This window comes from Colletotrichum abscissum, assembly GCF_030869225.1.
Source record: "Colletotrichum abscissum strain IMI 504890 chromosome Unknown Scaffold_70.1, whole genome shotgun sequence".
In the NCBI taxonomy this organism is placed as follows: domain Eukaryota; kingdom Fungi; phylum Ascomycota; class Sordariomycetes; order Glomerellales; family Glomerellaceae; genus Colletotrichum; species Colletotrichum abscissum.
This window is the reverse complement of record NW_026850515.1, coordinates 121019-146290: the sequence shown is the minus strand read 5'-3', so window position 1 is coordinate 146290 and position 25272 is coordinate 121019. Positions and strand designations below refer to the sequence as shown.

The 25272-nt window shown below is 53.8% G+C and overlaps 7 protein-coding genes across 7 annotated transcripts; 3 read left to right on the top strand and 4 right to left on the bottom strand.

The window, feature by feature from the left end:
* Positions 1 to 1276: 1276 nt before the first annotated feature.
* On the bottom strand, positions 1277 to 4456 carry CABS01_15625 (N-terminal amidase; the record flags this gene model as incomplete). The annotated part of the gene is made up of 4 exons (XM_060548959.1): positions 1277 to 3788; positions 3837 to 3849; positions 3907 to 4233; positions 4321 to 4456. 4 exons carry the CDS (start codon positions 4454 to 4456, stop codon positions 1277 to 1279), a joined length of 2988 nt encoding a protein of 995 aa, XP_060391155.1.
* A 2177-nt stretch (positions 4457 to 6633) lies between these two features.
* Positions 6634 to 7605, bottom strand: CABS01_15624 (uncharacterized protein; the record flags this gene model as incomplete). The annotated part of the gene is made up of 3 exons (XM_060548958.1): positions 6634 to 6730; positions 6785 to 7007; positions 7080 to 7605. 3 exons carry the CDS (start codon positions 7603 to 7605, stop codon positions 6634 to 6636), a joined length of 846 nt encoding a protein of 281 aa, XP_060391154.1.
* Positions 7606 to 10659: 3054 nt separating this feature from the next.
* Positions 10660 to 12482, top strand: CABS01_15623 (uncharacterized protein; the record flags this gene model as incomplete). Its single annotated transcript, XM_060548957.1, has 3 exons — positions 10660 to 10945; positions 11007 to 11258; positions 11317 to 12482. 3 exons carry the CDS (start codon positions 10660 to 10662, stop codon positions 12480 to 12482), a joined length of 1704 nt encoding a protein of 567 aa, XP_060391153.1.
* A 266-nt stretch (positions 12483 to 12748) lies between these two features.
* Positions 12749 to 14055, bottom strand: CABS01_15622 (centromere/microtubule-binding protein cbf5; the record flags this gene model as incomplete). The annotated part of the gene is made up of 3 exons (XM_060548956.1): positions 12749 to 13213; positions 13667 to 13943; positions 14009 to 14055. The coding sequence occupies 3 exons, from the start codon at positions 14053 to 14055 to the stop codon at positions 12749 to 12751; spliced, it is 789 nt and encodes a 262-aa protein (XP_060391152.1).
* Positions 14056 to 14762: 707 nt separating this feature from the next.
* Positions 14763 to 15528, top strand: CABS01_15621 (imidazoleglycerol-phosphate dehydratase; the record flags this gene model as incomplete). Its single annotated transcript, XM_060548955.1, has 2 exons — positions 14763 to 15036; positions 15116 to 15528. The coding sequence occupies 2 exons, from the start codon at positions 14763 to 14765 to the stop codon at positions 15526 to 15528; spliced, it is 687 nt and encodes a 228-aa protein (XP_060391151.1).
* A 269-nt stretch (positions 15529 to 15797) lies between these two features.
* Positions 15798 to 17984, bottom strand: CABS01_15620 (uncharacterized protein; the record flags this gene model as incomplete). The annotated part of the gene is made up of 2 exons (XM_060548954.1): positions 15798 to 17842; positions 17915 to 17984. 2 exons carry the CDS (start codon positions 17982 to 17984, stop codon positions 15798 to 15800), a joined length of 2115 nt encoding a protein of 704 aa, XP_060391150.1.
* Positions 17985 to 18692: 708 nt separating this feature from the next.
* On the top strand, positions 18693 to 23887 carry CABS01_15619 (uncharacterized protein; the record flags this gene model as incomplete). The annotated part of the gene is made up of 6 exons (XM_060548953.1): positions 18693 to 18905; positions 18987 to 21137; positions 21201 to 21539; positions 21602 to 22601; positions 22654 to 23075; positions 23129 to 23887. The coding sequence occupies 6 exons, from the start codon at positions 18693 to 18695 to the stop codon at positions 23885 to 23887; spliced, it is 4884 nt and encodes a 1627-aa protein (XP_060391149.1).
* Positions 23888 to 25272: the final 1385 nt, after the last annotated feature.

Sequence of the window (25272 nt, the reverse complement as noted above, 5' to 3'; positions counted from 1 at the left end):
TTGGTTCTACTCCGTACTGGTGTGTGTGATTGGGGTCCCAGAAGAATTGGGGTGGCACGGAGGTCAGCACACCTTGGGGAAGAGCCATCACTACGTAGGGCCTCTGGGTTGGTCTCCTCGACCACCAGGCCGGGTGAACAGCACGCAACCTGCCTTGAAGGGTAAGCTGAAAGGGCCTCGTTGGTTGTGGCCAAGAACCCCAATGGTCTGCAATAACACACCGCCGCCCGTTGGCTTCTCGTTGTTGGTGGATGCGGGGGCCAAATGGCGAGAGATACAGATCTGCCTGCTCTCTCTCAGTCTCTCTCGTTGCTTCGTCCTCCTAGCGCCGAGGTGGACGGTGGCGTGCAGACTGCTGGTCGGCCCCAGCCACTTAGAATGCAACAACCCTGGATGGGCTATGGAGCTAAGATGCAAGAATCCCTGTTTGATTTCACACTTCAGCGACCTCATTCGGGGCGGCGGGAACCCCTCTTCGTTAGGTGATTGGTCGTCGAGTATGTTTGTCTGCTGGCGGAAGAGACCCGTTGGACGGCCTAGCGCCCTGAACGCAAAGGAATCAAGGCGTTCCTGGCTCCCGTGGTTGGTGCGATATGCCCCGGAACAATCAATTACTTGAGCCTCGACCGGGTGGGTTATCGTGAGCTTACCATGATGCTCTCAAGGGCATAAGAGGCCTGCGGATCATTGACCATGGCCACCTTATGATCATCGACTCATCAAACCGGCGGAACGATCCGGCCTCGAGTCCCGGAGGCCGTCATACCCACTCGGTTCCATGCCTCTTTGCGATCTAACGCCTGCAGGTCCGTCCGAGAGGGGAGAATCTGTGGGTGTCACTGTGATCGAGTGTAAGTCGCATCTGAACACCTGGGCAAATTTGGGACTCCAATGCTGGACTATGCTAGCATCGTAGACTTTGCACATCGCGTACGCAAAGTTTGTTTGCCGTCGGTCTCTGGCATAAGATTGGACCTTATTGAGTTCAATTAGGTAAATGCAAAATTGCAACGATAGTGTAGTAGATACAGGTGAAGGTCACACTATCGCCCTCCAGTCGACTCCAATCCCGTCCTAATTCATCTCACCAATAAAGTCATGTCAATGTTTTCCCCTACCTGTCATTCATTATGCGCTAAGGTATCATTCATCTCAATGACAGATCCATGCCCTTGCGAACAATGCCCACAATCATCGCTGAACAAAAGAGAAAGAGGAAAGAAAGAAAAGAAAAACATCATGAACAAGGCATGAGCCAAAACTCTGGTTCGAGTATCTAAGCTGCAATAGCAGGTGGACCGTCTGAAGGTGGCCCGACATTTCTATCCGTGCAGATCAGGTCGGAGAAGCTTTTTGCCAGCAGCTCTGAAGGAAGTTCATCTCTGATGCCAGGTACTTCGACATCGCGAACAACTACCATGGCCCGGGGCGTTTTCGGTTCAAACCGTGGCGTGGATGGTGACCGGCTCGTCGTTGAGACTGTTTCGATGGTCTCAGCTAGTGAGCCTGCGTCACTCGGCTTGTTAGATCCAGTGATTGAGTAGTTGGGGTCGTCTCCTACTTTGCTGGTGGTCGCGACAGCGACATTGCCGACGGTAGTCGCTGCCGCGGGAGAGGACAAAGATCGGCCAACGCTCAGGTCAGGAGAGATTCGGTGCCCTAGCAACGTCGAAGAGTCACCTGGGGCGGAAGAGGTTGAATGCCGTCCATGGACAGGACAAGTAGGACACACGATGGCTTCAACCCTCTCATACGCCGGTTCGGAAGAAGGCGAGCCCATACCAGGCTTAGAAGCCATGGAGCTCGCTCTTTCGCGCACAATTCGAACAATATCATCAGGATCTTGCTCCGGAGGGAGAGAAGGATCGCGTGGTGACATCTTGGGCGGCGAAAACTTAGAACCGGGCTGTCGTCCTCGGCTAGCAGCACGAGAGGCGGGGCGTAAGCTCGACTGCTCTCCTCCGACCGAAGCCCTCGATGAAGGGCGGGCATTGCACAGGTTGTTCTTGTCAATCTCAGTGACCGAGCCGGTCCTAGAGCGCTGGTTCATGCGGGACATTGGTCGCTGGGGTTGTGTCTTCTGTGTGTCCGGTAGTGCCGGGAGCGATCGTCGATTGTACTCGTCATGGTAAATACTCGGACTGGCTGCAATCAAGATAGACGAGAGATGCTCACTTGGGCGGCTTCTGCTGCAGTTGCGAGACTTCGGCGATGACGGCCGATCGGGCTGCGGTGTACTGGTTCCGTTCTCCTCTGATGCACCCCGATTTCTGTTCACCGACTCTGCTCTTTGAGAGATGGGCCCCAGCTGCTGTGAAGCCTGTTCACGTTGTGCCATAGCGGACTCAGATCGATCAAGCATTCTCGTGCGACTGGCGTTCCGGGACTTCGGCGAGGAGGGCCGAGCCGGCGTGGAAGAGTCGCCTCTGGAGACCTCTCCTCTTGAGCTGTTGGAGTCTCCAGAGCGCGACTTGCTTGAGCGACGTGCCTTGGAATTTTGAGAAGGTGCACGCCTTTTCTCCTTTGAAGACTGATCGCTGTTCGTCTTCTTTGACCTTGAACTGCCAGCCGTGGCTACGGTGCGCATGGAGTTTGAAGAGTGTGTCCGCGCTGCTGGCTCATTCTGCGTGAAGGGCGGGAAGTGGAACGTCTGGGTCCTCGTGTCATCTGGCTCTGCGACTGATTGCTTCTCGTGAGACTCCATTGGCGCCTCCAAAAGGCTATCGGAGGGCCGCCAGAAATACCGCTGTGCCATCGGCGACTGGTCCTCGAAAGGCGTGATTGGGGTGAAAGGCACTTGAGTGATGGAAACACTCCCGCCATAAATCTTCTTCTCCGCCCCTCCTAAGCCTCCTTTCCTGGGATAACCACTCAAAGGAGCGCCACTGTGGGGATAAGGGGTGCTGTCCTCAGGCGGTCGTGGATTAGACTGAACAGAGTGGTTTGAAAGAACCGAGTGAACTGATTGAATGGATTGACTGCTCTGAGGCACTGGGCTGCCGGACTGCCATGGCTGAAGAGGTGGTGATTGCGGAATGATCAGTTTCGGTCGGATGGCCTGAGGGGTAGGGCTTGGAGCAGTCGGCGTCGGAAGGTTGATGCTGTCAGGAGTGTCTCTGGTGTAAGACCCTGTGTTGGAGGGAATCTCAATCTTGGGCGGGGATTTCGCCTGTCTCGAAGATGGGGATTTCACCTGATGCTTCTGGGAAGAAGAGCTTTGGGTGAAAGACGACTTTTGCGGAGGAGACGTTGGCTGCGTCGGGGTGTGCGTGGATACGCCATGTTTGGTTACTCCTTGTCGAGGGGGAGAGCTAGTTGCTGAACCGTTGACCGAGGACGGAGAAGCGCCAGTCTGTTTTAACTCGGAATGAACTGCCGATGGCTTGTCTGGCTCAGGGCGATAGACAAGCTTCGCGTAGGGAGGATTGTTGGTGTCGATGACCAAGAGCTCCTTTTCGCCTCGACCGAGAAGACCATAGATCTTGACCTCACCATCTTGAACCCCGATGACTGCACTGGTACCAGCATACACAGCCTCGTCCTCGTTGCCGGTGCGATTGCAGAAGACGACAATGATCTCCTCATCATTCTCTGATCGAATGAGAGGTTCCAACCGAGTGACCCAGTAGGTCAAGGTGTCCATGTCTGGCTCGTTAGGCATCCGGCTGAAAAGCCGTCCGTCCTCCCGAGTCATCCATGCCATGGACACGATGACCAAATTCGACTCATACTCGAGTACATGGAAAGCGAACTCGAACGCATGCCAAGGGGCTTGGAACTTGTAAGGGCTATCTCAAGTCAGTACATTGTTTGCGCGTTCTCATTGTTTGACTTACTTCAGATCCATGCCTGCAAGTCAAAGGATTAGCTGCACGAAATCGACAAGGGAGGTGGAGATGTGCTTACAGATTCCCATGGAGGTGTTACCCAGACCAGGGATCCAACCTTCGTAAAACCCTTTGTTCCCTTCCAGGGCCCATGTCTCGTCTGTGTAGTAGAGAAAGCTCTTTCTGTAATTGGCTATCGTTTCGCCATCTCCGTTGACTACAATCGCAGAGTTGTAGTACTCCGGGCCCGTTGGCCAGTTGTTGGAGACATCTACCTTCTCCGGATAACCAACGACCACATTGCAGTTGTACTTGAGAGCAGTCGTGCGGGCCCATAGCGCGGTGATGCCAGAGCCGGAGGGTTCAAGATAGGGCGAGATGTGCTGCAGCGACTTGAAATTGTATCCTGTCGGGAGTTAGAATCACAGTACTCAACGCCTGCTCGCATTACCTTTGGGAGGGGCGCAAGGATTGTATAAGTCGCAAAACTCACCTGTGAAGGCCAGCTCAGGCAGGACAAGTAAATCGAGGTCGTCCGTGTTCGCCTTGTTGAGACACGAATCGGCGCGGTTGAGGTTATTGTCGATATCGCCCACCTGAGGAGCGAACTGAAGGCAGCCTATCCTCATCCTGAAACACGTTTACACTACAGCAAGGTAAACCAACAAAGTCGACAACTGCTCGATCTCCAATGACACCTCGACCGGTCGCACGTCTCGCCGCAAGGGAAAGCAAAGAGCAATCTGGCTCTGTCAGAGACATCCACGAAGACGACGAGTTCACGATGGCGGAGGAGGTGTAAAGTTGGAGTTGAGGCAAAAGAGAACAAGAAGGCTAGCGTGAGCTAATCTAGGTGATATTGTGGGCGAAGACAGTTTATGGAGGGCGGGGAAAAGAGTACACTTAGAGAGCGGGCATGGGAGATAAGTTACACTCGATGGATTCCGACCACGGGGTAAGGCGCCGAGACGAGTAGAGGTACCTGCCTCCCGGGTTCCCAGCCAATTGATGAAGTGCGTTGATGGTGATGAAGGCCAACCAACAGGATGGCGACGTTTGCCGCTGTCTGCGAGCCAGGGGTCTCTGCTGGAGCCACTTGCACGCTGCAAGCCACTCGTCACCCTCAACCAGCCGTCTCCTCGCCCTCAACTTCGCCAGATGCATGCCGGCACGGACCACTTACGCGCATTCAGTCCACTGTGATTGACTGCCATGGCACTCCACCACGTCTCCTTCGAAGCGACCTGACCTTAAGTCTCTCGATGAAGACTAACCTCATCTGGTACAACCTCTATGTCGCCAGTTCCGCCTACGGTCGACGTTCTCTCCCAAGTTGTCCAATTGCAACGTCTCGTACTGCGGAATCCTTGCTTGCTGCTCGACACTATGCACCAACAGCATATCAAGTACGAGCTGCTTATTGGTAGATTTCGATGCTGCTGCTGGGCAAGGGATCTGACCATGTTCCGTCACTTTACAACGGGCGCAGACGTTAAGCATCCCCTGGCGCCCAACTCAACCTGAACTCAGAACTCAGGAGAGACAAGATCCCCCACCTCGCAGCCTTACTATTATCTCGTAGTATTGTGCCTTTACTCTGGGTGCCTCGGTTTCAAAGGCTGAGTTTCCGCAGCAGGAAGAAGCCTATATCATCGAGCATCGTGACGAAGAGCTGAGCCGTATCTCTGGAGTTATCGTCATACAGCCACGAGCAGCGTAACGGAACAGCCCATGGTCAGTGGTTAGAGTCACACAATAACGCAGAAAGATGATGAGTGTGTGACTGCGCTGACCGTAACTTGCCTTACGGGCGAAAAACCCGCTGCGTAGCAGCTTCGGGTACAAAACCCGGACCACCGGACTTACCTCTGGACTTATGATCTGCAGGCGCGCTGGTTATTATGGATACAGATGAGAATGCACGAGACCGGTTTGCTGCGCCGGGGAATCGACCAGCCAGCGCAGCCAGCAAGGGGGTTGACTGCACGGAGACATGGTCACGCTGCCCGCGTGTTTTGCCTCGTTTACGACCTCATCATGCCAGTGCCTCCGGCCCCTCAGCCAACGGCATGTCGCTTGAAGGGGCTTCCTTGCCGATCGATACTCGGGAAAGTCGCACCGTTGGATAGGAGGCTCTTCCGACACAGTGGTAACGGTGGAGAAGTTGGCCCTGCCTCCTCGCTTTATTCGCTCAACCCGTGACTTTCCTTACCTCTTTGTCCTGTTCTGCCACTGTAGACTCCAACCAACGTGCCAACCTCTTTCCGGGGCTCTCCGAGTACTGCCAGCGCGTAGGCCAGCGAATCGAACGCAAGTCTGCTGTCGACTTCCGGCGGCCCAGTAGCAAACAGCCGGGTAGCGCTCCAAGTCATCCAGCGCTTCGCCCTCGATCTTCATCGTTTCCCGTTTACCACGGCCCGACCCCAGTACTGGTTTTCTCGGTTCATTGGCACAGCATTGTACTACTAGAGAAGTTCCAACAATATCGCTAACATCTTTGAAAGATGGCCGGATTTTGAAGACCGAAACAATGGGCGCGGCAAACACAATGTTGTCATTCACATCATCATCATCATCATGCGCGCCAGTTCTGGCAAACAAGCCAACAAGTCTCTTTTCTATTAACCCAACCGGCCAATTACAGTCAATTAAACCCCATATCCTGTACTAGAATGGAAATCCTACGAAATCTGCTCCAACAAGTAAGTATCATAAGCGCAGGTGGCCACTTTCCAACGTCCCCCTGACTGGCCAGCGAATGTTTCAAGCCATCTTACACCGCTTTTGTCTTCAAAGCCGAAAGCAGCTACAGCTGTGAGACAGGTCTAGGACCGTTGCTGCCAAGAACAACGTTGGTGCTGACATTGTTGTACCCAAAGTACGCAATTCTATCATGGTTTGCACTGCAAAATAATGTCAGCTCTGTCGGAACCCGGAAATAGTGAGGCACCTCTTACTTCATCAGGGACAAGACCGCCTCGTCCGTAGTCTCGTTGTGGCCCCAGGAAGCCGTCCATCCACCGTAGTCGCAGGGTGCGTCGTAGAAGCTCATGCCCAGCGGCCGAGTACCTTCGAACAGGGGAATGATGAGGAGGCATTGTTCGATTGGAGTTCCAAGAGCCTGGATGCCGAATCTCATGATGAGTGCATCGCTGTAAGGCTGTCCTCGATTGAATTCATCTTCACAACTGTGTCAACAAACTGTTGATATAAAACCAACAGAGGCAGTCACTATAAACATATCAAACTCACATCTGACAAGGTCCTTGATCCTCCAGGCAGAGGCATATGGCAGGTTCACCTCTTCCTCCCTGGTCTCGACATCGCGCTTGACCGCCGGCATCGGGTAGATGTACACCGTAGACTGCTGCGGCGCGGCACCATCGCCGGCCCAGAGGTCGACGTCCCTGTAGGCGAAGAAGGACAGAAGCTTCCTCTCGTCGTTGATGATCGTCAAGGTTATGAACTCGCGCTCGTCCCAGCCGCCGTTGACGGTGTACTCTGGTCCGCCGGGGCATTTTAGGGACGAGAAGTCGGTCTGGTACGCGGGCAGCCCGCCGGCGGCGTCAATGTCAAAGTTGCAGTACTTTGGCGCCTTTGTCGCGTCTTCGGAGACGAGAAAGCTGTAGCTGCATCGGCTCTGGTCTTCGACGCAGGTGCGTCGGAAGTCAAGGAGCGTCCAATCTTCGGGGTCGGCGGGTTGGGGAAGCACAGATGGGAGTGCGAGCGCCTGGGTGGCGGCGAGAGCGGCGAGGATGAGTCCGAATTTGAAGGCCATTGTAGGTATTTTGAGTCTTGAGTGTTTTACTTGTCCTGATGATGTTCACAAAATACTCTGGTTCTCAGACTCGCAGTAGATAGAGCCATTTTATAAGTCTTCACGATAGAGATGACTGGTTTCAGCAAACAGCGGTGGCATCGCGAAAACAGGACTCACGGTCGTATGTCAAGGATGAGTTTGCAAAACGAAGACATGTTGATGAGTGGGATTGATTGCTTCCCACTCATGTTTTCAGGACGTACGACCCAAACGGCCTCCTTTTTTGCGGGACACAGACCGATTCACGCGATGGGTAAAGTCACACATGCTCCAAAAGCACCGAATCGGCACAGGTCGTGCTTACCCAGATGGTTTTGTGTTGAGACTTTTGGTGATTCTAGATTGCCCATCGTGTCCCGTTGAACATCCTCAAGCAGTCGAGCTTCCAGATCTCACCGCAAGACTTGCCGGCTGGATGACACGCCGTAGAATACAGAATGTAGCGCAGGGCGCTATGACTCTTCGGCCCGATTAACAGAGAACATTCAAATTTCAGCACCGATAAGAATTCTAGAGCATTGATGAACATGATGTTCTTCGATGAGGTGAAAGGAAATAAAAGGCAGAAATACGGGCTGCAGCGTACGGATGTTTAAAATTTGGGCAACACGCATGTTGTGCAACGGCAGCGCCACGAGGGAAAATTGCCAAGGCGCGGATAACGACAAGTACGAATTGCCGAGATGACCTCTTGGGAATGTGAAATGCTCCTTGCGGAAACAAAACATTGTTAAGGTTTCATGCATATTGTAGGAACATAAGTCTGCTCGACAAACGATGATTGTTCGGGCTGTAAAGGTCTTGATCGGCAACAGTATCCATGGCTGGAGTGACAAAGAGTTTTTTAAAGTCATGCAAGGGCCCGTGGATGGAAATGAACTCAGCTGCGATGTCGTATAGCAAAGGTTATCCGGTACGAGACGGGATCAAAGGAAGTGAAAAGGAGGAGAAACAAGAGGCTGATCTCGTGCAACGAAGCGTTGACTAGTTTGGCAAGCCAGCCCGTCAGACTCCTATTACGTCCATTTTGTGGGAGTGTCCTAGACCCAACATGTACTATTATGGTTGTGTTGTGATAGTCTACTTTGCTGAGGATAGGAAGTGTAAGGCCAGCTGTTCAACGGGGTTATAAAGAAGGAATAACGGGACTTCAAGTTGTGTGATAGTAAGTTTTAGACAAGAATGGCATGGAACAATAATCTGAAGGGTCGAAGCCTCCAGGACCGGGACGTCGTCTGCTTTTCAATTCTCCTAAAGAGTATCGAGGTGGAACCAAGCTACCGGTGTGAACTATAGAATGAAACGCAACGCGGAACAGAGCTGAGCACGAAATACGGAAGCGATGCTCCATGACTGACTGTCAGTGTCAGTCTGTCAGAAACAAAAAATTCTATTGCACCGTTACTAGTGGTGGGTGGTGGTGCTCAAGGCGGGAACCTATGCTACCGAGCTCCATTCTGCTGAGGTTCGCCCCGCGGAGGTTGGCTTATGCAGCCACTATCACATCTGTCTTCTATTCACGGAAATTTGGCTGCAAGTGACGACTTCCGCGGGGGACGCCATAGCAAATGGGAGCCAGCCAAGTGCGTTGTGTGGGTGTCTGCAGTAGCATGACCGCTAGCCTAGAGTTGGAAGACGTTGCGTTACCGTCAGGCCCGGCAGCGCTGATAACTCACTGCAGGTAAGGTATTTTGGTAATAACAGATTGCAATTATATGGCTGTGGCGAACTTCATCTCGTTGGTTGATAGACGCGGGAAGCACAATCGCGAGGCTTCAATGCATTCTAAGGCTTACGTGAATCAGAAAACGTTGAAATTTTCAATGCCATAATCATAAGCCAGCGAGAAGTGATAATGAGTGAACAGCATTGTCACTACCTTGGTCCGGCTAGGAGAGACGTCCGAACGTGAGCAACAGACCAGAAGTGAGGGGTAAAAGAATCAGACCGGTCATTCAAGCGAGCCTGTGAGGGAACTTTGGAGAAAATGGAGATATCTCACTCGGGAGACTGCCGCCCGCTCAGGAATGCGACCTCGTGGCAGTCTTGACTCTTGGCCATAGCTTAGGTGGTCTGATTTCCCTCAACCCCGGCCGTTAATCAGAGTGCCAGAGGAGTTCGGTGGCGGAAAGACTGGATCCCTCGGGCGGGAAGACGGCCGCTAAGTGGTTGAATGAAGCCAGGATGAGAGGAGGGGGCCGCATCCCCGGCCGGCGGCTGCGAGGCCACTCAATCCTATCCATTCCGTTTCCACTTCCCGTCTTCAAAAGGTAGGGTATCTCACGCAAAATGTGCCGCCCGACCAGTCAGCGACTCGCATCTTTGCGAACCCCGGCTTGATCTATCTTTGTTTTGGCGCTGGTGTTCATGTTTCCTCACTCCTCATTCGACGGGGTTGACCTCGAACCTCTAGGATTGTGGCACTTTGCGCCGTCTCATTGGCCGTGTGTTCACTCTGATCCATCTCGGCGTGCTATTCTCAGCTCGGAATCCCCCGCCAGGGTCGATCTGGAGAAGCAACGCACGACTTACATGTTCGCTTTACCATGTTGGGGATGCTACATTTTATTTTGGCTTTTTCTTCGGCTGGCTGGAAGCCTGGAAGTCATGGCGACTACTGTACGCTACAGCATACCCTCAAAATAGACCAGCCCTCTCTCTGCAATGAGAATGCTTGCAAATGCAGAGCCGCCTGCCTGTCTTGCATGGGATCGCCGTGCTCCCGCGATGCTACCTCTGTGTTATCCTTTGGTATATCTGCAATACGTCCCTCGGACTCGAAACTTGAACTGCGTCTCTTGATGGATTTTGGAAGGTCCATCTTGAACTCCGTGTCCTCGATACATTCTGTCAAGTAGACAGTGTCTTTGTGAATCCTTGTTCACTTACACACGGGGGAAATCGTTGCATGCCATGCTGTTGAAGAAGCTATCATAACCTTCTCTCCGCCTTGGACGCCCTTCCTACGCCCATCCGCCAAGACCCAGACGGCTTCCGACTGGCCTTTTCATAATGTCGACTTTCTCCCTGCGGCATCTCCTTGTCGTGTGCTCTCTCATCATAGCCGCCTTCTCGCTAGAGGTGACACCAGGCTCAGACTGTGCGGCCTTGTGCCTGGGTGGGACGAACGGGACGGTCATCGACACTGCGACATCAGGGACCAACTCCTCCGACATCGTATGCGAGAACAACCAATATCACTCTAGCGGAACCGGCATCAAGTTCAAGAACTGTGTCAACTGTCTGCAGAAGAGCCAGGCTACCAAGGGCCCGGAGAGCGACGCTGCATGCTTCATGTGTAAGATTATAAACACTCACCAGGGTGCTTGCGTGAGTCTTGTCTGACATGATTTTTTTAGACAATGTTCGTTACGCCGTTGACGTCTGTCTGTTCAACGTCCCCGACGCCATCTCCACCATCAACTCGCCCTGCATCATCAACAGCGCCTGCTTGCCCCTCAAGAACGCTCTGACAGCCGCCCTTACAACGCCAGACGCTGATACGGCATACGACTACTGCACGGCGGACGGAAACAAGTTTTCGAGCTCAAGCTGGTGGTCCTGTGTGAAGTGTCTTCAGTCCAGCGACGACCAGAGCTATCTCTCAAACTGTAAGCAGTATGCGAAGAGAAAACTTGCATCAACAAACCCGCTGACCTCCCCCTTCAGTTCTCATCGCCCTCAAGGCCGGCTGCCAACGAAAGCCAACGGACGGAAGTCTGATCGGGCTCACCGGGCAGCTCTTCTCCAAAGAGATTGTCAACATCACCGACTCGGCAACCAACACCACGCTCCCCGGAGACGGCGGAGCCTCCTCGACGACCATGACGCTCGGCACCATCGTGGGCATCGCCGTCGGCGGCGGTCTTGTCTTCGTCGGCGCCATCTGCCTCTTCATCATCTACTGCCGCAAGCAACGTAAACAACGACTCCAGGACGAGGGCGCCTCTCTCCACTACCACCATCAACAACTACCCCCCAGAAGCAACGGCAGCTCCTTCACCGCGACCAGTAATGGGGCCTACCTCCCCATCGGCGGCGCGGACCACAAGAAATCCTCCTCCATCAACTCGTACAACTACGAGCTCCAAGAAAAGAACATCATCGCGAGCAGCAACAACAACAGCTTTAACAACAACGCGGAATACTACGACAGGCTGGAGCAGGAAGTCCAGGCCGGCCGCGAAATCTCCCACTACAACTTTGACCCGCACTCGGGCCACCATGGCCCCAGCAGCGCCTTACCGACGCACCCGGCCTACATCCCCCGCGCCATGAGCCGGCAGTCGAACCGCAGCACGCCGACCCCGACGCCGCCGATCCGCAAAACCAACACGCCGGACTCGTACGCCCTGCAGACGTACCTCAGCGCGGCAGAGGACCCCCTCTCCACCATCAGACCACCACCCCGCGCCGTATCCCGGACGCCGTCGCCCGCTCGGTCGCAAGGGTCCGCGTCTTATACTATAACCACCAACAATAACACACCAAAGGTGATCAATATCCCGCCTCCGCCTCCGGGGAAACCTTCGAGGAAGACGTCGGTGCGGATACCATCCATCTCCCTCCCCTCGGTGCCGCGGATCCGCGTGCCGAAGCAATACTCCCCGCCCTCCATCACAGTCCAAGGCGCCACGCCGATAGCGGACCACGGGGAGAGGACAAACGAGATGCAAATCTCGGAACCCTTGACCTTCCATGAGGAGAGGTTCAGGGACGAGCCGCTCGCGGGCCGGTCGGCGATAATAACGCACCAGGTGCCGGTGCGGATTGACCCTGAAGAGTACGAGGGTGATATGCCGATTCGGAGCGGCAAGAGTACTCTGTATGGATAAAAAGGACTTTGAGTTAGGTAGTGGGTAATGTGTCCTTACAATGGCGCAAAGGAACAATCGGTAGTATACCAAGGATTGTACGGAATGGAGGACGGTTTTCTCTTTTTGATATCATGGAGTTTTCTTGGAATGGGTCGGTGATTTGTATGTTTACAGCGTGCTAGCCTGCGACGTCAGGTAATCAAAGTGATCGAAAGAGTCATGGAACAAATACAATGTTCATCATTGAATAAGTCTATCGTACGACGACTATCGTAGCATTTGCTTTAACCCAGACGTCTGCCAGGTCCTCTTGTCCTCCACGACTCGGGCAAAACACCGCCGCCCTGTGATACACCAGTGCTGCTACCCGAAGTTTGGGCGGAGCCACCACCACCGCGAACAGCGGTTCCGTATCCACGCTGGTTAAAGCGAGGCGTCTGCACAAGACGAGACAGGAAGCCGGGCGTAGGGATCAGGTTGCTGCCTCCGCTGAACTCAGGCCACACGCGGGACAGGAAATCATAGAGGTGAGCGGCCAAGAAGCCCATGAGCTGGAGCATAGCGGTGTAGTATCCGCCAGGGAACAGCAACGACACGAGCATCATGCAGAACGGAGTGAGCTGAGCGGGGATGGTGACGAAGTAAAAGTTGGCCTTCATCCCACGTTGGTCTTGGGTGACGGTACGGCACATGGCGAGAATCAAAGCCGGCAGGAAGGCTCCTCCGCCCATGAGGTAGGTGCAGAGTGCCTGTGCGATATTAGCGCATGCTCCTTTGGGCCGAAGCTGGATGATGATAATGATGGTCATGACAATGGTATAAACAGTGAACAAGAGAAACAAAAACCCAGAGTTCGGGTGTTGATATGTAGGGCGCTAAGAAAACCACTCGAGCAACATTGTGAGGTTGCACGAGCCATCCATAAGACATCCCACCATGCCCACGCCACAAGCCACGTCCCTAAAGCGAAAGAGGACGGGTCGCGCCGTGAGGGTAATCTTCCTCATTTCCAGGAACCGCTGACAGCTGTGGGAATCCACTGTGCGGGCAGATAATATGAGGTGCAAGAGAGTTGTGTGTATAGCAAGAGAGGAAGATATTTCTTCTCTCGTGTGGGCATTGTGTATAATAGAGAAAGTTTTCCCAAGGGGAAATAGCATGGTTTTGGACGGACTGCCGGAGCAGCGACAATAACAACTTACCGTGATGACAGTGCAAACGAACATGAGATACCAGATGACATCCTCGCGCCTGGCGAACCTAGGGTTGCCGACCTCGAGCGCCGTCAGGTAGTGGTACAGGAAGTACGTGTCAAAGAGCAGGCCAAGTTGGGGGCCGGTGAGCAAGAAGTTGGTCCCGAGACGCCAAATCTGAGGCGGGATCTGGAAGAGAAACTGGGGCATGAAGATGAACCAGTATCCGTTTGCGACGCCCAGGAGAACAGAAAGAGAGGTGACGAACGCGGCTGTTGCAAATGTTCTGTTCAAGACGAGTCAGCAAGGCTGAGAGAGAGAAGTAAGGTGAGAGGGATGAGCTGTGCTTACCTTGCAACAGGCGGCGCCTGCCAGTAGGCATCGAGGAACTCGGACATATTTTCCAATGTCCAGCAAAGCTGTGTTCCAGTGCGTTGAAAAGGCAGGTAAGTAAGAAGTCGTTGAAGCAAACGAGAGAATGTGGTGATGTTGCAGATGGCAAGGCAGCTAGCAAATTGGCCAGGCTGCACTATTTATCTGCAGGGCGTTGCGGGAAAGGGAAGACGTGACCAATCAGACAGCAGGCTACAGCACTGATGTGTTGGTGTTGGTCACCTAAGCTCTGCTCCTGACCCGTGTCCTCTCCTTTTGGGGGCGAGCTGGGGAAAGCTGGAAGGACAAAGAAGCGTGCCTACCTCTGCGCTTTTCAATTCTTTTTTTTCTGCCGCTGGAGCTCCATCTCTCTTGGGTGGGCCTGCCCCCCCAAGCGGTGAAAATTGGAGAATGCGGTCGGGTACGATTTACTTACCTTACCTTAGGTAATCGTGGTCATACTTTCCTGACCTTCTGTTTGATGGCAGCTGCAATCGCTGACAGTTGAGGGGTGATGATTGGGCAATGCCCCACCTCATCCCAAGTCTGCCCCTCCCCGCCACTGGCAGCTCCGACACACGGCGCCCACTGATAACGATTAGTGACTCCAAGAAAAAGTCCCAAATCAGGCTTGATGATACTCAATACACCTGCGATACTTCCTCAATCTTGAGACTAATTCCTCACACACTCCCCTGTTCTCGATTACATTTGACCTATTCACACACCAGCCATGTCTGCAACATCTCACCCGCCCAGATGGGCCGCCCTCGCGCGGGACACCAACGAGACAAAGATACAGATGGCACTCAACCTCGATGGCGGGGCATTCCCCCCCGACACGGACGAGAGGCTCACCGCGGCCGTCACCGAACACGCCTCCCAGGCAAGCAAGTCCCAGACCATCAGCGTGAACACGGGCATCGGCTTCCTCGACCACATGCTCCACGCCCTCTCCAAGCACGCCGGCTGGAGTCTGGCCATCGCTTGCAAGGGCGACCTTCACAGTTCGTCTCCCTCAGTAACAACCAGCCAGACATAGAGAGAACCATCCACCCACTTACACCTTGACCTACCCCTGCACAGTCGACGACCACCACACAGCAGAAGACGTCTGCATAGCCCTGGGCTACGCCTTCGCCGCCGCCCTCGGCAGCGCAACCGGCCTCGCCCGCTTCGGCTACGCCTACGCGCCCCTCGACGAGGCCCTCTCCCGCGCCGTCGTCGACCTCTCCAACCGGCCCTACAGCGTCGTCGAGCTTGGCCTCCGCCGCGAAAAGATTGGCGACCTGTCCTGCGAGATGATCCCCCATTGCCTCCAGAGCTTCGCCCAGGGCGCCAGAATCACCCTCCACGTCGACTGCCTCCGCGGCGAAAACGACCACCACCGCGCTGAGAGCGCCTTCAAGGCCCTCGCCGTCGCCGTCAAGATGGCCACCAGCCGCGTCGCTGGTAAGGAGGGCGAGGTGCCTAGCACCAAGGGAACCTTGAGCGCATAAGGAATGAAAAGGGAAAAATAAAAGACAGGAAAAAAAAACACGGTAAAAACGTAAATCATGGGGAACACACAGCCTGCGAGAGAGAGGTTTCTTGGAATCATTTGAATAATCCGAGTTGATATGATACCCCCGCCAAACTCCATGCTATCATCTTCGGTGGTCGAAAAAGACTACTCGTACAATAATGCCTGAATCATATCCCTTCAACCCAAACGCCATACACACTAAAGAGCGGAAGAACGTGAACCGCCCCAAAATGCAAATTAACATTATGAGCGCTGTGGTCGCATGTTCTCCTTGTTATTGCTCTGGCCCGACGCTGCGCGCCTCTTGTCGGCCTTTCTCTGTTCTATTCGCGCGATGGCCGCTGCTCGTCTCTGCGGAGGTAACGTGCTCTTGGACATGTTTGCCGCCAGCATGGTGCTGGCCTCGACATCGGGCTCGCCCGGCCCCCCTAGCCGAGCAAAACGATCCTGTAGCAAATCGATTGGTGCGTCCTTGTCCTTGCTGGAGAACCTGTGTCGAGGTGCCGGCGTGTTGCCTGTCGGAACCTCGCTCGAGGTGACAATCCGGTCGTTCAGATCAGGACCTAGGTATTCTCTGTTGCGGGGTGACCTTGGGATGAAAGGTCGCCACTTAGGCTTGTCAAGACTGACACAGTTCGAAAAGATTTCGGACTGGGGGCGCCTTGGTGGTTCTCTCGCCGGCGGCTCGTCGTCTGAACTGGGGGAGTCGGCATCTCGCTGATATTTGTCCCGAAGATTTTGAGACTTTGGCTCGTTGAGCTTCTTCCCTAGTGATTCTACCAGGTCGAAGCTCCGGCGGCCTATTTCGGTCGATGTTTTACGGCCTTTGTGATCCGCAGTGAAGCGGTCAGTCTCTTGAGCGCGTTGTTCTCTGACGGCAGGCTCTCGTTCATGGGGAACAGCAGTGTTCTTCGTCTTCGGTACATCAGCTGTTCCTGCTTTGAGAGTCTTGTTTTCTCTCTTGAGCTCGTTGATCTTCTCCGTCGCCTTCTCTAAGATGCGCCGCGTATCTTCTTGCGTAGCTTCGGCATCCATTCTGTAATTCTCAAACTCCGACTTTAACTTGCGTAACTCATCGTCTTTCTTGCGAATCGCATCCTCTAGCTCGTCCACGCGCTTCCCCGTTGTCGTGGCGTCATTGCCTTGTTCCTTGTTCTGTGATGGTTGTTGCTCGGCAAGCCGTTTGTTTTCTTCGGCGAGCTTGTTTGCTCGTTGCTCTGCAAACAGGAGATCGGACTTCAGCCGCTCTACTTCCTCTCGTAGCTGCCCATTCTCCTTGACTTGTGTTCTAGCCTTCCTCAATTCTCGCTGGGCCTCGAGCAAGGTCTTGTGTGTTCGTGGTGAGGCAGCCTGCCGCCGGCGCTTGCTTCGTGCATCCCCCTCGTCGTCTTCGCCATTCTCGCGGTTCTCTAAAAGGGCCGCCAATTCTTGCACCTGCGTCCGGTACTCAACAGCTACGGCAGTCTGCTTTGCCAAGTCTTTGATGAGCTGAGGGTTGTCTCTCTCTTCGCCGCTGGCTCGCTGCTTCGCAGCAATCTGCGCCGCCATCTCAGAGATCTTCTTCTCCATTTTGGCGGCCTTCTCTTGCTCCTCCCTGAGTTTGGCGTTGAGGTCGATAGCCTCGGCGTCCTTCATCTTGGCGTATGACTTGGCAAGCTGTTTGTACTTGAGCAATTTCTCCATCTCGGCTTTAGCGTCCTGGTGATATTGTTCGAATTCCGACTTCCAGTACTTGCCCGACCGCGAATGGGGCTCGTTAAGGTCCATTGTGATATCGTGCATGCATTGGTCGTCGTCGGCCTCCTCCCATTCGTCCTCGGCATCGTCACTCCTGGCTGCGGTGGTCCGCGTCTGGCTCCTCTCCCGCGAGCTTGAAGTTCCTTTGTTGCGTCGTGAGTTCTCCATTGTTTCGGTCAATCTGGTGCGCTTGCTTGCGGAGTCGCTGGTCGTGTCGGCAAAACTGTCTGGGAATCTCCCCGGTCGTTCCTCGGTGTCTACTTCTTTGCCCTTTCTGTTGTCGACCTTCTTGTTATCCAGCACATCATGCCCGAACGACACACGCTTCCGTCGAGAGGTTCCGGTTCCAGGAGTGAGAAGAATTCCTTGAGGTTGTTTCATCGGGGTTCGGGATTCAGCATCAGAGTCGTCTTCGTCCTTGCGACGCGCCATGGTGGCAGTATTATCGTCGTCAGGTCGCGCGGGTGTTCCAAAGATGGCGCTTTTGAGTGCGCGGGCGGCAAAGACGGGCGCGGGCGTATCTGGTTGCTCAATCTGTGTTGTGTCGTCTGCTGTGGATTAGAAGTCAGAAAAGCCGTGCGATGCGGCGAGAAAGAAGGGTCGGTCTGGCTGGGTCTTCTCACCTGCGCCTGCGTTTGCTCTGTTTCCCCCCGACGCGCCCTCCAACCCTCGTCTAAGAACCCAGCCCAACATCCTAGGTTGCTTGTGGGCTTCTTATCGGTGGAGGAAGTTGGTTGTGCCCGTAGATGTATGCACGCGGATCAATGGTGTTTGAGGTTGAGCGGAGTCCGACAGACGAGATCACATCACATGCGCTCGTGTCCCGGCGGGTCAGGTATCAATTATTTGCGCAGTCTTTGGTGATCTGACCGCGGCGAACAGATGTGGTTTCTCAGTTGTTTACTTTGTTACCGCATACGGACGGCGCGTCCGTGGTTCGGCCCCTGGCCCCACACAGTGCTGAGTCATCCCGTGTGCACACTGCCCCCAATGTCTGTCACTTCCATTGCCCCTCGTCTCAGGGTTCTTCAGAGCTTCAGGCGCCTTGGCCCACTGAAAAGAGCAACTAAGACGGTCAGCGTCATCATTGAGGGGCACTTGTTCGCCCCAAAACGACTCCCCACTTTCAGTTTGGCAGCGGTAAGGCACCCAGCTGAAGGCGAATGCGCCGTACTGTGACAGCGCACCAGGCCGCCAGCCGTCGATGGTCGCGGTGTGGCGCTTTCATCGGCTAGACCTGCGCTTGTGACTTCTTCCTCTTTTCTTCTCAGCTCTTCTTCACCCATATCACTATATCTGAATAACTAACTTTGCTCAACGTACCAATTATGGCTTTCCCGTAACGGACTGTCACGGCTCGCGCTGTGGTGATTCGTCAAGCCTTTTCTCGTCGTCCTCGATATGGCGTGGAAATCATCCGGGGTGTGGAACAAGCCCATCGACAAACCGCAGAAAAATGAAGATGACTCAAGCTTCCCGGGACTCAAACCAAAGGGTCCCGAGGCGGCCCCCAAGTTGGAATATGAAGAGCTCCAGCAGAACGAGCTCATCGCCCTTGAAGCCATTTATGGAGAGGATTTCATGAGGCATGCAGAGACGCCGGGTGCCTGGAAGGTAATGAATACAACTATATCGTCCTGTCCTCTGTATAACAAGGTTTTACTGAATAGAGCATGATGCTGACGCTCCAAACAGAAATCTGACCCCTCGTTCGATGTTCGCATCAGAGCTTCATCAGATGAAGACTTTGCAGTTACGCTGGGCGTGGTGATGACTGCTACGTACCCTAGAAGCCCGCCGCTGCTAACACTGAAGAACACTGGCGACCTTCGCGAGGTCACTCTGTTCAAACTTCAAAAGTATCTCGAAACAGAGCCCAAGATCTTTGCTACCGAGGAGCAGGAGATGGTGGACCGTATCGTAGAGGGACTCAGAGACGTTCTCGAAGACGCGGCCCAGGCAAAGGCGAAGGGACTCGAGCTGCCTTCGTTGGAAGAGGAGAGAGCGGCTCACGAGGCCTCGTTGGCCAAGTTGGCCGAAGAACAGAAACAGGCCGAGGAGCGCAAGAAGGAAGAGGAAAGCAAGGAGGAGGAGAGGGTTCTCGGTGGCTTGTTGCAGGTTGAATTAAAGCGTCAGAAAGAGAAAGCCAAGGAGACACGAAAAAAGAACCGCCCCAACGGAGGATTGCCATCTCTCGACACCATGGACGGCCCCAACTGGCCCGAAAGTGGCCGCATCATCTTTGACAGACCTTGCCAGACCACCGACAAGACTGGAAATGCCATTTCCTTCCAGGCTGTCTTTGGAAAGTCTGAGATTGCCAAAGGTCCCGTCTCAACCGTCTTCTCCGTCTGGCCTCTCGTTGGCAGCGGACAGGAGTGCCCCAACTTGGCGCTCAAGGAGACCGTTCTTCGCCCGGCTTCAAAAGACACTGCGGTGTTCAAGAAGCAGATCCAGTCACTCGAGGGTCAGCTGGAAGCGCTCAAACAGGTGCGTCATCGCAACTTGCTCGAGGTCTTGGATTTCAAGGTAGAGCGCGAGAAAAACAATGTCGAGAAAGCGTCAGCAAGCCTCTGGACTGTCAATGTCCTCACGCCTAGTGCTGAGAAGGGATCATTAGCCGAGCTGCTCGATCTGGCTGGCCAATTGGACACTAGCAAAGTGCGTGCCTGGACACGGGATCTCTTGGATGCCCTGAACTTCCTGCACAACAAGTCTCTGGTGCATCAGGATATCCATGCCGGGAATGTTCTGCTCTTCCGGGAACAGACAGGAGAAGTCGTGCCGAAGTTGTCAGACGCAGGCTACCAAAGGGAGTTACATAACATCTCCTCCAAGGGACAGGTGCCACTTGGGTTGAGCTCTGCAAAGTCTGCATATTGGCTGCCGCCAGAGACTGCAGCTTTATCGAAGCAGCATTATACACAAAAGACGGATATGTGGGAGTTTGGCATCGTTTTTCTTCAAATGATATTTGGACTTGACGTGCCTCAAAAATACCACTCACCCTCTGCTGTCTCCGACTCCATGTCTCTATCGCGGCCTCTGCAGGAGTTGGTGACTAGGTTCTTCAAACCGGACCCCAAGAAACGACCACGTGCTTTCGAACTCGGCTCCAGCGAGTTCCTCGCCACCGACGCCCCTGTGATCGTCGAGGATGCCGCTTCAATTGCGTCCAATTACCACTCCGTAAACGCATTATCGCCAATACCTCCGAGATTGAGACGCGAGTCAACGAATAGAACTCTCACTTCGTCGAGATACCGGGAAGACTTCGACGAGGAAGGTCGACTCGGCAAAGGAGGATTCGGCGAGGTTGTCAAAGCTCGGAAGAAGCTGGATGGGCAGATCTATGCCATCAAGAAGATTAGCCAAAGGTCACAAGCAAGCTTGACAGAAATTCTGAAAGAAGTTCGTCTACTATCGCAGCTCAGTCACCCGGCTGTGGTGCGCTATTACAACACTTGGGTTGAGGAGATACCGGATCAGTCTGATACGGAGGGAGACACGTCCACGGAAGATCTGAACACGGAAGACTCTCGCGATACCATTTCACAGGACCCGGCGATTCACTTTGCAACCAGCACCGGCGGCCTGGATTTTATGTCTTCGAGTGGCTATCCCCAGGTGGAATTTGGCTACGATGATTCGGACGCCGAGGAAGAATCTGAAGAAGATGAGGAAGACGATGAAGAAGGCTCTGAGGAAGAAACTGATTCAGATGACGACGACAGCAGCCAGGCTGTCGGGAACGGCCCCAGGAGCAGGGAAATTCAGAGAAGAATCAAGCCCCAGCGATCTTTCCGAACCGTGTTGTACATTTCCATGGAGTACTGCGAAAAGAGGGTGAGTGTTCATACCACACAGAATTCACTCTTACGAAACCATCGGCGAGACTGACAGCAATAGACGTTACGTGATCTGATCACTCGAAAGCTGTACCAAAACACGCCGGAAATATGGCGTCTTTTCCGTCAGGTTCTCGAAGGTCTGGCACATATCCACGGTCTAAGTATCGTCCATCGAGATCTCAAACCTGAAAATATCTTCATTGCTCACAGCAGTGACGGGACGGATAATGTCAAGATCGGAGACTTTGGATTGGCCACTAGCGGTCAGTTTGCGGTCGATAGGGCTCTTCCTAACGCCATGGAGTCGGACGATATTACCAGGAGTATCGGGACTACGTCGTATGCTGCGCCGGAAGTGCGCTCCGGGTCTAGCGGGATGTACAGCTCGAAAGTGGATGTAAGTCTCTAGCGCAAACTATGTTGTTTTGATTTGGTTATCGTGTCGCTGACACTATTCAGATGTACTCTCTGGGCATCATTTTCTTCGAGATGTGTTATCCCCCGATGTTGGGCATGCAAAGAGCAGAAGTTCTCGAGAAGCTCCGGCGACCAAGTCCCGAGCTCCCTGTGGATTTCAAGCCTGCCGAAAAGATACAGACGGATATCGTCCTGTCTCTCATCACCCACAATCCCAAAGAAAGGCCATCGAGCGCAGAATTGCTGCAAAGCGGTAAGCTTCCGGTGCAAATGGAAAGCGAGACCATCAGACGAACGTTGGCTGGTCTAGCCGACCCCAGCTCGCCTTACTACAAGAAGATGCTTTCGACGCTTTTCTCACGGCCCCTGGAGCAAGCTAAAGATTACGCTTGGGACATGCATGAGGCGAGTCCCAGCCAGGCAGACCTGCTCAACCAGAGCATCGTCAAGGAAACGCTGATTTCCATATTTCGCCGACACGGAGCTCTGGAATGTCAGCGCACTTGCCTCTACCCGCGGTCATCCCACTATGCAGAGAACGTCATGAGACTCCTGGACTCGAATGGTACCGTTTTGCAGCTGCCGTTTGATCTCACAATGGGCCACGCAAGAATGCTTGCCAAAGCCAGCGGGACTCCGGGCGTCCAGCGCACTTTCACTTTTGGCAATATTTTTCGTGATAAGGGTGATACCGGGCAACCCTATATGCTGGGCGAAGTTGACTTTGACATTGTCACGACCACCACCCTTGACATGGCACTGAAGGAGGCCGAGGTTCTCAAAGTGCTCGACGAAATCATTGTCACGTTTCCATCACTATCTACGAGCCAGATGTGTTTTCATCTAGGACATTCCGACTTGCTGCAACTAATCTTTGACTATTGTCGCGTCGAGCATGGCTCCCGAAGGGCTGTGGCAGATGTTCTCAGCAAGCTCAATATTCATCACTGGTCCTGGCAGAAGATCAGAGCCCAGCTACGTTCTCCCCTCGTAGGCCTTTCGGCAACCAGTGTCGATGAGTTGCAACGATTTGACTTTCGAGGTTTGTCGGCTTCCATTTCTATTACTTGGAGGCACATACTAACAGGATTCAGATACGCCGTCCAAGGCCTTCTCAAAGCTCAAGACACTATTTGAAGGCACTGACATGTATCAGCGAGCCTCGTCGACTTTAGCCCACCTAAGAGAGGTCTCGGAGTATGCCAAGCGACTTGGAGTCACAAGCAAGATCTATGTCACGCCGTTGAACAGTCTGAAAGAAAGCTTCTATACCGGCGGCACTCTATTCTCCTGCCTCTACGACAAGAAGATGAAGGATGTGTTTGCCGCGGGTGGCAGATACGACAGCCTCATCAGGGAGAATCGTCCTAGGATTGGCAGCCATTACGAAGAGCGCCACGCGGTGGGATTTAACCTGTCGTGGGAGAAGCTTTCGAGGGCCCCAAAAACGAGCGGAAAAGCATTCCTCAAAAAGTCGGAAGAAGAGGGTCACAACATGTTTAGCAGCACGAAGAGAGTAAGTCATCGTTTTCCCTCCTGGTTGGTCTGGCTGCTCACAACAAGTCACAGTGCGATGCCCTCGTGGCCAGCTTCGACGCTGCCGTCCTGCGGTCTACGGGCATAGAGATCCTGCAGACTCTGTGGTCGCACAACATCAGCGCCGAGCTCGCGAGAGATGCGCGGTCCCCAGAAGACTTGCTCTCTCGCAACCGCGACGAGGGCTACTCCTGGGTCATCATCATCAAGCAAGACGCCATCCTCAAGGTCAAGACCATGGACAAGAAGGACACGCCGGACGTCGACATACCCATGGCGCAGCTTCTCTCATGGCTGCGCGCCGAGATCCGGGAGCGGGACTCCAAGGAGTCCAAGTCGGCGGCGATGGTCAAATCGCGGGCCGGTGGCAGCGGGCAGCAGGCCGAGACCAACGCGACGATGGAGACGTACCACCACCAGGAGCAGGACGTGCGGGTGCTGGTGGCGGGGACGCGGAGCAAAAAGTTCAATCGCAGGACGGTGGTGGAGCAGGCGCAGGTGAGCGCGGCGAGCCTGGTGCGGTCGTTCCTCGACGGGCCGATCCTGGCCATCGAGACGACGGATCAGGTGATGGACCTCATCCGGGACACGTGCCTTTCGGACGGGGAGAGCTGGCGGCGGGTGGAGCACAGCGTCACGACGGCGGAGAAGAAGTACGTGAGGGAGATTCACGACATGTTGCTGAATTGGAAGTGGGCGTGGGAGAAGAAGAGCGGTAGCGGCGGCAGCCGGCACGCGTTTTTATACAACTTCCGGACAGGGAATTGCATCTACTATGATTTGGGAGCATAGTCAGATGGGTAAGGTAGATGGGGTGAGCTTGTAACTTGCTGCCGCAAGACACAGAGAAATAAAGAAATGAAGAATCCCTGGAAGCTCAATTATTTTGTCCCTGATTCCTTTCCAAGGTCTTTTATCGGTTTTCTTCACCATTTCTACCGAGAGTTCGTACTCGAAGCACCAATTTCGGTCGAGTCTGCAAGAACAATCCCTTGGTGTAGGTTGTGGCGGTTGACAGCGGTGGTGCCAAAACCAGAACAATGAACGGGAAAGCAGGGGTCCGATGCCGGGGCGGTGACTTGTGACGTGGGTTTCTGCGAGTTTGCATGGCTGGGTCGGGACGATCGGACCAAGGAGCATTGAGTTTATCTGGGGTTCGACTTGGTTTACCTACACTACTGTGACGCCTTTTTTGCGACATACCATGTATGTAAAGTAGGTAATAAGGATTTACGTGCCGGGTCGTTATGCGAGGACAGAGTCTCCCGGTCAGGTACCGAAACGGAAGTATTTGGGAGCGTTCGATCAGTTGATTTCCAACTTGTACGGATACCTTGATGGCATATTATAGAGGATGGATACTATGATGGACCTTATATTATTTGCAACTTTTATCCGTATTAGTGTCCTTAGTCATCTCGGGCAGTCTTTGGAAACAGTAGCCAAGGTAGATGGGATACTCGAGGGAATCATGCGGTGTAAGTGCTGTGCTGGTACCTGATGTGGTGACAGGCTGAAATGCACAGACAACAAAGAGAAACCTGGCAGTGCCTGTGAGGTGCATGGCGAGTCCGGACCACCACCCCTTTGCAGTGTCAGAGTGTGTTGTTGGCTTTGAGTTGAAGACTGGAGGTGGCGGAGGCGAGTTCGAGTAAACATACACAAAGATGACACAGCAATACTGATGGCAGAGCAGACAAAAGATTTTCCATTGCGAAAGGTTTGTTGGTGGCGGTATATTTGGCTGGCTGACTGATGCTTGCACTGGTGAAGTGACCTTTACATTGTTGTGCGAATACTTCGCAAGGTCCTCGCATGTCCGAGGACAATAAGACAAGGGCCAGAAGCAGAGGCACCCGACAGCGGCAGACAAGGAGTACTTACTCCGCAAGGTAGGGTGCTGGTACTGCTAGGGCCAAGGACAGACGACGGCTCTGAAGCTGGCCACGGATCCGAGACACTGCGTGACCTCCTTGAGGAGTCTAGCCATCTCGGGTGGTCCCTGGTCCCATGGTATCCCAAATCGTCCAGGCAGGGCAGTTTCCGGTCTACTAACCTTGCGGAGTACCTCATGGCAGGGAACCTTGATAAATCGCAAAGGGACCATCTCAGAGTCTGGCTGGAATTGCTGCTTTCTAAATTCGAGACTATTTCTTTGCATCGCGACTTCCCGTTGT